The 11190-nt window shown below is 34.6% G+C and overlaps 1 protein-coding gene across 1 annotated transcript; it reads left to right on the forward strand.

The window, feature by feature from the left end:
• Nucleotides 1-8504: 8504 nt before the first annotated feature.
• Nucleotides 8505-10170, forward strand: zgc:171459 (uncharacterized protein LOC562056 homolog). Its single transcript, XM_056451967.1, has 4 exons — nucleotides 8505-8731; nucleotides 8811-8904; nucleotides 8992-9079; nucleotides 9169-10170. The coding sequence occupies exons 1-4, from the start codon at nucleotides 8692-8694 to the stop codon at nucleotides 9856-9858; spliced, it is 912 nt and encodes a 303-aa protein (XP_056307942.1). The 5' UTR covers nucleotides 8505-8691; the 3' UTR covers nucleotides 9859-10170.
• The last annotated feature ends 1020 nt before the right edge of the window (nucleotides 10171-11190 follow it).

Below are 11190 nucleotides of genomic sequence, written 5' to 3' on the forward strand. Positions count from 1 at the left end.
ATTAAGAGTTAAGAACTGCAAACCAAACAGTTTTTTCTTGGTGGGGTAGTTAAAGAGTTAAAAATTTTTTTTTATACATGCTGTTTTCCAAAACAGTGAGCTTTTTTCATAAGAGAAGACATACTGTACTACTGATCTAATCATTACCAAAATTAATACATTCCCCAAAGTATCTTAATTTGTAGACACTTCCACTATGGTTAAATATATACTTAAATCCTACTTAAGTTAACTAATTACATTTATTTTGTAGTTTATTTCTTTGGAACAATAAAATATTTTCACATATCCATTCCTGAAAACTCCATATCGTTACACAATTAAAGAAATTGTTTACCCCAAAATAATGTCCAAAATGAATACATGTACTTTTTACACACTTTCAAGTTGCAAACCTGTATGAATATCTTTCTTTTGCTGAACAACCATTAAATTAGTACAGTAGGGTACAAAATACTACAGAAGTGAGTGGCTATGAGTGGTGTGAGAAAAGAATCAATTCATTGCATCACAATTCTTTCTGTTATGAATCCATTCTCAAAAGTTCAGAATCAATTCTGTCTTCAAATTAAATGTTGGTACGAGATAGAAACAGAAAAACAATAAGCATAAACTGGGACGTGTATGAATTTGGACAAAGATGGCCAGACCTGTAGCCAGGGGAGTTCAGACGGTTCAAAAGACCCACCCCTCACTGACAAAGTTCATTTGTCCTATTTTGACTGCTTTGCCATCATATGTAGTGAAAATAACACATCGAAAAAGGCTTTAAGATCAAGCATAATGCTCTGTTGGCTGTCCCATTGGTGTGACTTCAGCTAATCAGTTTAGGCCAATGCAAACAATTATTTTTCATGAGTCCAGCCTCCTGCTGTGCAAGAAAACATGCAATCTGAAGGATGTGAAGTCATCTTTTGCTACTGTACTGTTGTTAAATAGAGAAAACATTTTGCAAGTAACTTTTATTCTAAATCTGGGACCTTATTCTTGAAACAAACAAACAAAAAAAATCTCAGTTTTATTGTTTTATTATTCAAATTCTGACTGAGGAAAGTTGAATGTGCTGGTCAGTTTATTATTTGCCAAACACATGTCAATATATTACAGTTTTTAATTTAAAACTTTAACGAATTGCTATTTTTTTTTTTCAAGTGTAAAAAATTTGTATTTTAAAAATAAGTATTTATTCATTATTCTGTATTTATTTTAATATTCTAAATATTTTGGAAATATTTTGGTACATTAAATAGTGTGGTTATGATGACCACCCAACAAGCTAATCCAGCTAAAACTAGTGCTTAAAATGTTACTAAATTAAATTAAAGATGAGGCGACTAACTTGAGGAGAAAAAAGAACCACCCTTTAACCAGGCTGGCCACGGGCCTGATGGCTGAAATTCAGAATCTTAAAGATATGGCGCCGTGTTCTACTTTTCGTTTCTGATGTGTCACTGGTTTCAAAATGCTGTTCAATTCCTGCCACGCTACAAAGTGAAACCTCCAGTTGTAATAGATGCACTTCTCGTCTGGTGTTCTACCGGCTTTAGAATAACTAAAAATTCTGATATGGTGGCATTAACGTGATCATGAACATTGACTAGCAGAATCAGAGTGTGAATAAAAGTGAAAGTATTCACATTTAAACAAAGTGTGCAAATGAATCATGGTTTTAAAAGCTAGTTCTGTGTTGCTTCAAACTAAGAGAAATTCCAATATAATTTCCAAGTATAATTTTTACATAAACATTGCTTTAAAGACTTATCTTTGATCAAATGTTATAAACAAACTAATTAAAGAGCAATTCTTGAGTTCTTCTTTGCCATTTCAATGTTACATTCAGAGCATTAAGATGGCACTATACCCAGCAAACCCTTTTGTGTTTCATAGACATCTAAACGTAGACAGCTTGGTTAAAACAAGGCTAAACTTGGGCTGTCAGTGAAAATCTAATAGACATCTAAGAATATCCCAAAATTAGACTAGTCGTCAATTAGACAGATCAGACAGATGTTATATGTGTAGTCATTAATTTCTGTTTATTTGATGACTAGTCAAGTTTTGACCTATTCTTAGACATCTATTAGATTTTCACTGACAGCCCAAATTTAGCCTTGTTTTTAACCAAGACAACTATGTTTAGATGTCTACTAGACATCTATTAGGCATCTTTTAAAACAAAAAACTGCTTACTGGGTACTGTCTGTAGATTACAATCATAAACAAAAGACACTTAAATTCTGGTCCAAATGTAAAGTTGAAAAGAATCATTTGCGCAGCTGAAGACAGGAAAAAATGTAGGTCCAGAATTGTTTTGGAATCAGATTGTGTCTCTCAGAATCAAAATCGAATCATGAAGTCACTATAGATTCCTACCCCAAGTGGCGGCACTGTCAACTCTCTGCTCACCAACATTCTTCAAAATATCTTATTTTGTGTTCAACAGAAAAATGAAAACAAGTTTTATTTTGGAAACAATCGGATTGGTGACAAACTTTCCATTTTGGGTGAACTATACCATTAAATACATACTTTTAATGTGTATTATTTCTGTAATATGTGCCGATTTCAAAAGCAAATTGTACCTCTTCGACACCTGGATTAATACACGCTCTATTAGACCAAATTTGTTTATTATCCCCCCCCACCACCACCTCCATAATGGATAAAAGTTGGAACGCAGCCGATGTGAGACTACTCAGATCTTGTTTTTTAAATATAAACTTTTAAAGTGTATTATGCATTCTGTAATATGTGGCGATTTCAAAAGCAAATTGTCCTTTTTTCATTCCTACTACTGACCTCTTCAACACCTGGATTAATACACACTCCATTAGACCAAATTTGAAGATATTTTCCCCCATAACGGTTAAAAGTTGGAATGCAGCTGATCTGAGACCACTCAGATCTTTTTTAAGCGTTTTATTTCTGTAATATGTGCTGATTTAAAAACAAATTGTCCTTTTTTTAGTCCTACTACTGACCTCTTTGACACCTGGATTATTATACACTCCATTAGACCAAATTTGTAGATTTTTTCCCCCATAATGGTTAAAAGTTGGAATGCAGCTGATCTGAGACCACGCAGATCTTTTTTTAAGTGTTTTATTTCTGTAATATGTGCTGATTCAAAAACAAATTGTCCTTTTTTAGTCCTACTACTGACCTCTTGGACACCTAGAATAATACACATTCTGTTAGACCAAATTTGTAGATTTTCTCCCCCATAATGGTTAAAAGTTGGAATGCAGCTGATCTGAGACTACTTACTATCTTCATCCTAATTCCAGTCCGTCATTGGGAAGCGGTGTTCCCCCTCCCCCAGACACGCCTCTGGAAAGTTAGAGATCAAGCCAAATGTCTCTGCTGATCCAGGCTCTGCCCTCCCGCATCACCTGATGATGTCAAACCCTGGCCACACGTGGAGTCGAGCGTGTGCCGAGCGGCCGGCCATACGCCGTAAAATGATGCTAAACGCACAAGGCATGTATGCTTCAACATTGATGACCGTTCACGTGCACAACTGTTCGCTGTCATAGGATTACATTGGAGAAACACACACTAGTGCACACACAAACACACACACACACACAGCAGGATTACCAACACAGTTCCACACAGACATAGCAAGATTACAGAGATTCATACAACCCCCTCTTCTTCTCCAACACAGGATACAGACTGCTGGATTAGAGCGGCACAGATTCACATAGATGGAAATTACAATGCAGCGCATGTCACAAAACAACACAAAACCTGTCTCATATATGTGCTTTTGAGAATTATAACACACATGTGACCTTTACAGATCATGAATACACACCTAAACATAATTAATATAAATCTGGCTTTGATCCAGATGTAGATTTTAGCTGCGAAATTAGTATTATTAATTCATTTTATTTATAGGTGCCTTATTATAGGTGCTCTGTTACCTTACAACTAATAATCAACGTTAAATCAGCGTTACAAACAATCATAATAGAAACCTGTCTAAAAATGAGTCTTAAGGAGAGATTTAAAAACAATACATTCAATATTCCACTCATACTGTGGTTATGAGTTCAATAAATAAGGATCTGCATAACAAAAGGCCCAAAATCCAATATATTTTTGTGCAAACATTTAAAAGGATAGTTCATCATTTACTCACCCTTCACTTGTTCACAACCTATTTGAGTTTCTTTCTTCTGTTGAACACAAAGAATACATTTGAAAATGTTGGTTGCCCATTGACTTCTATGAATTTGAGCAACCAGCATTCTTCAAAATATCTTCTTTTGTGTAAACAGAACAAAGCAACTAATAACAGTTTAAAACCACATGAGGGAGACGATTTTTCATTTTCATTTTAGCGTGAACTATCCTTTCAATGTTTTTTATTTTTTTTAGCACCAATTAGAGTGCTCAAATTCAGAAAATGACTAGCATTTTTACGTGACGAGAATGAAGACACGAATACAGCATCAACCTAACACACGCACGCGCAGGCACAAACACACCGTCACAGAATAACCTCACTAATCTTCTCTCAATGGTTTAAAGCCGCTGAAGAAGCTTAATAATTTAAGAGGAAAACAGCATCAGTGCTTTTAAGGACATATGCACTGAGATTAGCCCCCTTGCCGCACGCTGGACAACAAAGGACACTCTTTCACATGACTGAACCCACGAGGCCAAATGCATTTCAATATCAATATGATAAAGCAGAGGGGCTGATAGATCGATGGAAAAGAGTTCTACTCGTTTTAATGGTCCACTTGTGTATGGGGTTCCATTTGTGCCAAAAAAAGTTGACTGCTTTGTACGACACATTTGTTCCTACACTATAAAAATATCTGTAAATTATAGCATTTTTCCGTATTTTATGATTCATGTTTTATTTTTATTTTTTCCAGTTTTTTTATGCATTTGAATTTTACATTATAGGACCTTGATCTTTCTTCCAGCAACTTTTAACTTTAAAAAGTTCGAAAAGTAACTTTTATTTACATTTTTAATAACCTAAAGTGATTTGTTGTCTGGGTCGATACAAAAACCTTGTGATAAACTCCCAGTAGATTTTATGATATTTTAGACTTATTTCTTATACATTATTTTATTTCAAATGACTAAAATCTCGATGAAAGCCACTTTTTAAACTGTAGATTTGAATTTTTCAACATAAAAAGTACCATAATTCAATTCACAACCCAATTTCTTAAGCGAAGTTCCTTTTTGTTTTTCATTTAAGGGCAAAAAGACATTTGAAAAGGTATTGTGGCAACATGCATCTGTGGATGTGACAGAAATCACATGCAGTTCTTGTTGTTTCCCTTTTTGAGCTTGGTTTTGAGTTGCAAGTGTTGTAATGATGTAGCAAAATGAGGACGCAAAGTAAAGATGACTGATTCATGGTGTTTCATCGAATCTTGGGCTGTTTCTCAATTTCAAGAATGCCGTGAACGGACTTGAGTTCTTGTGGAGGATGTTCTTTCCAGGTCACCTCGGAAGAACGAACTCTGGACACCGCAAGAACAGAGGCCGCATTCTGTGAGGAATGAGATGCTGCGTTTTTCCTGATGGTCACATGACCTTCACGCATTTTTAGTTAAAAAATTATTTAAACAATACAGCATTCATACAAAGATTTATTGTTTTTTTTTCTCCGTTTTCAATATATGTAACATGCACAGGGCGACGCAGTGGCGCAGTAAGTAGTGCTGTCGCCTCACAGCAAGAAGGTCGGTGGTTCGAGCCTCGGCTGAGCCAGTTGGCTTTTCTGTGTGGAGTTTGCATGTTCTCCCTGCATTTGCGTGGGTTTCCTCGTGGTGCTCCGGTTTCCCCCACAGTCCAAAGACATACGGTACAGGTGAATTGGGTAGGCTACATTGTCCGTAGTGTATGAGTGTGTATGGATGTTTCCCAGAGATAGGTTGTGGCTGGAAGGGCATCCGCTGTGTAAAAACATAAGCTGTATAAGTTGGCGGTTCATTCCGCTGTGGCAAACCCAGATTAATAAAGGAACTAAGCCGAAAAGAAAATGAATGAATGAATGAAATTGGCCATAGCGTGTGAATGAGGGTGTATGGATGTTTCCCAGTACTGGGTTGCAGCTGGAATATATGTCTTAGTATTTCAGTTGAGATTACGTCAAATTTTGAATAAAAAATGCACATATCAAAGTACTTCACAGGACCACAAACAAACGTGAAGATGATCCAAAAAGGAACATGAACAAATGTATTGCAGTCTGCAACAGAACAGATTTTTTTTTGGCACAAACAGGATGTCATACATCCACATCCAACTAGTATTAACTAGACCACATCTCTCTCGTCCAATTAAGTGAAGAATTGTATGTTGACACTCTTCATCCTGACGGGACTTGTTGACTGTTTCTTCATTAGGGAAGAAGTCCCCCTGTATTATTAATAGTTTTGCAGAGGCTTTTAAAGGTCAGGTGCATTCATTGAAATTTCACACATGCTGTATAAAGAACTGGGGCAGGAAACAGAAGCTGTTGTTTGATAGAACTATAACTTATGATTTCAACTAAAATGCAAAATGTTTTATTTACAATATATATCGCAATTTTTCTTTCTCAAAGAATAATACCAATATTGTCTACCTAAAAAAAAACAAAAAAAAAAAAAAACGAATTGTGTAACTGACAACCATGGCACAACAATGGCAGACTATAGGACCATATATGTACAGCAGCATCGCCAACTACCGGTGTGGCATTTATAATACTGCATTATTAGTCATTTTCATATAAAAGGGACAATTGTTTGTTGTCTCCAAAGTTTTCAAAAAAGGCTATATTTTAATATATATAACTGATGATGACGTTACATGGGGATGCAAGATCGCTGAAGAATGCATATTGAGGAACAACCTTGATGTCTTTTTTGTTTATTTCTTCATTTAATCATTTACACTACTGTTTTTGAACATTCAGACACTCCCACATGGAGGAGGCAGGGTTGTAAACATGTCTAAATACTGAAAGGTATTTAGAAGTCAAAATGAACTTGTAAAATGAAGCCGAGAAGCAGAAGCAAGCTCAAAACAAACCCAATAATTCATAGAAAATTTATATTCAAGCAATGAAATTTGTCTTGCACTTGTTTTACACTTGACATTCTACTATCAACAATCGTTTATTGATAAAATGACAAATATTTGGGGATTTCTTTAAGTACAATGCAGAATTTTCTCTGTTAGCACTAGAGAACGTTTCTTTTAGATGTTAGTAGCAGTATGTTAGTTTTAAGGATATCTATAAGCTAATGTGCACCAAAACAGTGACCATTCATTTAGATGGAATTAAATTTTTTCATCACCTCAGACTTCAGTTTCTCATCAAATCTGGCATTCATAATACTGCATTATTATTGTCTCCAAAGTTATATGTAAGTATATATGTATATATGTATGTATATATGTATGTATGTATATATATATATATATATATATATATATATATATATATATATATATATATATATATATATATATATATATATATGTATATATGTATGTATGTATATATATATATATATATATATATATATATATATATATATATATAAATTTAAAAAAAAATATATATATATATTATATTTCACAATACTTTAGTAGGCTACATTGTTAGTGTAAAGGTACACAAAAAATATTGTATTTATTTAATTCGTTTAAACAAATCAAATGACAACTAACTGTAAAATAAGGGGAGATAATAACTCTTCAACTTTCACTGGGTATTTACTTGTCTTAAAGCCAAATGTTATATACAAAATTATTTTGTTTTGTTGTTTACCTGTTTACACTGGAACTTCTGACTCATTTTTTCACCTTTATCTTTGGTTGAAAAACGCTGTCCAGTTCTTTGCGATGACCATTTTATTTTTGTCTTTTTCCTCCTCCAGGAGGCGCTTAATGAAGCCGAATCTTTCAAGGGTGTATTTCAGTTTCACTCGATGGTTTCACGACATTTATGTTTATAAAGTTGGTGTTTGCAGTAAAATGATAATTGCTTCATCAAATAATTTGGTAACACCAACAAACTACCGTCGCACGATTAAAAAAGGCTCGTGTTTGGTCAAATCTGATCGCAATCGATGAGAAAAGTATCAGCTGTCGCATGATTGCATGGTCTTGTGATGCATGTTGTTTTTCTCTGCGCTGTTCGCGGTAGACCAATCACAGTTGTTTGTTAATACTCGTGAATCTTTAAGAGCTGAACAATAATTCAATAAGCTATATGGCAGTAAAGAGACTTTAATGATGTTTTAAAACGAAATCACACCTAAAATAACTACGACCATTGTTTTTAACCATTACAAATATACTCCGGTCCACTGAATCACGCCCATTTTAATGCTAATCATCTTGCTTTGGTGTTTGGTATGTCCTTTATAGCCTAGTCAGTAGACATATTTAAGTGCTCGTTAGTTTGTTTGAGTGTAATGTTATAATAGCAAAAACTAACTCTTTTAGCTCAAACTATATTTAACATTTCAAAAATGTTTATACATGCAATTTAAGAGCGCATTTGTACTCCTTCAAAATAAGGGCACTTAGTAGGCAGCCTATCCAGGCTGTGCTTGCGCGGCGCCATTTTCCCCTGGATGGAATGTTAAGAGAAGCACACTGCCAACGTGCACTATTAAGGGCCCTAGAAATCTGTTTTACGAAGTAATATAAAATATGGAATCAGCGCCGACCACCTCCAAACTCATCTATAAAAGTAAGCCGTTCGTTTTTGCGCGAAACTAATTAGCAATGTGCGCATAAAGCTAACCAACTGTCTGTTTGATGTGCACTAGTGTCTGATGAGGACATCACAAAACTGATCCAGCTGCGATCCAGCAACTCAGCGCTTTTTGATGGGAGGAAAAATTCATCCAAAACAGCGTGGAGGTGCCGTTTATAAGCATAAAATGTTTGACATATTCTCTCAGATAATGTGTTTGAATCACGTTATCGTTTTGTTGATTTATTTTCCAGTGCAATACTCAGAGAAATGGGGCTTGACGAGAGGATGACAACAGAGCAGATGGCCAAAAAGTGGGAAAACCTGAAGGCGAGATATAAGGTTTGCCCAAAAACCAATAGCATTTTTTCACCTCTAAAATGTTTCACACAGCATTCAACAGTTTAACACATTTTACAATTCATCACAAGGATGCAAAGTATCCCCCCACTGGCGTAGAGAAGAACCCCACCTGCTGGAAATGGTTCAATCTCATGGACGATGCTTTGGGGAAAGAGTTTGATGAAAAAATCAGCCAGCAAGTGATCGCATCAGAACCTGAAAATAATACAACACCTCATACGGGTAAGAGGTTACGACAAATTAAAGTTGGTGGTGAAATTTTGGAATATCTGGAAGAGGAAGGATCATCAGTGAATATACAACCACCAACCAGAACACACAAACCAGGAACACAAAAGGGCAAGCAGCTCATAGCTGAAGGTCATTCACTGGACATTATGAAATCCAAACTTCATAGAGAAAGACAGCTTTTAGAGAAGGAACTAGGGGGCCTAGACAGAGAGAAGGCCCTGTTGGAGCGGGAAAGGGCCCTTGCGGCACGGGAAAGAGCGGCTCTTCAGCGGGACAGAGTCCAGGTGGAGAAGGACAGAGCGGCGGTCAACAGAGACAAGGCCTCACTAGAACAGGACAGAGCCCGACTGCAGAAAGACAGAGAAGCTTTGGTGAAAGACAGAGCAGCCCTCGAAAGAAACAGAAGGTCGACGGATTTCACAAATCACCTGAAAAGCAATTCAAGCTGCAATGGGCTGGACTGTCCTCATGAGAAGAACAGAGAAAAGTTAATATTCTTACTCGAGAGGGTAATTGAAAAAATTTGAAGGCAGAAATTGCCACATGTCTAAAGTCTAAAGATACAGTTTAATGTGTCTTTTTGTGTACATTAAAATTATTGTTGTTACATATTTTTGGTATTTTTCACTCCAGATTTGTTCTCATTCGCTGTGTGGATTTTACTTGTGGCAAGCATCGACAGAATCCATATGGACACCTAAATAAAATGTGTTTGAGACTTGTTTACTGCTGTATAAAGGCTGGAATGTGGAGTGTTATTTGTGAATTAATGTAATATATCAGTGTCTGTATGTAAAGTGTACCTTTTGTGCCATAAAATAAATGTCAAAACACAAGAATCGGGGTCCACTTTGTTGTCTTTGAATGAATGAATGAATGAATGAAAGAACAAATGAGGGATTTAACAGTTTTCCAATCTACTGTTGCAGTAGCATTTTCATGGTATTTACACTTAAATCAGCTTATTTTATGTAGAAAGCACATTAAATACTGTAAAAGTAAAGTTTCTATTTGAATGTTTCTAATAACTAGTGAAATAAAAATTCTAAATAGGTGAAATATTGTTCCAGTTTATATCTCGGTAAATATTGCATACTTTTTTCTGACATATGGTGTATATCTATAAAGAATGTGATCATACTAAATTAATATTTTTGGTGACAAGCCTGTCTAATTTTGTGGCTTTATGGATAACCTGAAAGTATAAATTTTTAAAATCAGAGTATCAATTAGTATGTTATGAACTTGTTGCACATTTTAGAGCGTGTCTTCTGTAAATTATGGTAAAACTAATGATCTTTGCTCTGATAATAAAAAGTAAATTAAACAGGACACATACTGTATAAGGCGGAGTAAAAAAGTAAAGCTGTAAAATAAATCTTTAGATAAATATTTACCCGTCTCACTGTTTTTCTGTCTTTTTTTACACTTAAGTTGAGAAAGAATCTAAATAATTAAATAATAAAAATATTATCATGATTGTATAATAAATTTATTATATGACTGCATAATAAATAAAGCTTTTGGTAAGCGATTTTATAATGTGCTTTTACAGTATTTTAAATGTCATAATTTAGGTTTCAATTTTTTCTTAAATCAGTTTTAATCTTGAACTTTTTTCAGTAAGACAACACTTCTAATTACTCTTTTTGGATGTACTATTTATGTTGTATATTTGTGACTTAATTTCAGTTACACATTTATTTAAATATACATTTTGTTAAAATCTTTGTTTAAAATGTTAATTTTAATTAATGAATATATCAGTTTTGTTTAAGGCTTCTTATTTATTTTGCAAAACTCAATTTCTCACTATATTTGTAGATTTATGATCTCTAAATGATGAACATATTGATATG

Source organism: Danio aesculapii, chromosome 25 (assembly GCF_903798145.1).
Source record: "Danio aesculapii chromosome 25, fDanAes4.1, whole genome shotgun sequence".
Classification (NCBI taxonomy): Eukaryota; Metazoa; Chordata; class Actinopteri; order Cypriniformes; family Danionidae; genus Danio; species Danio aesculapii.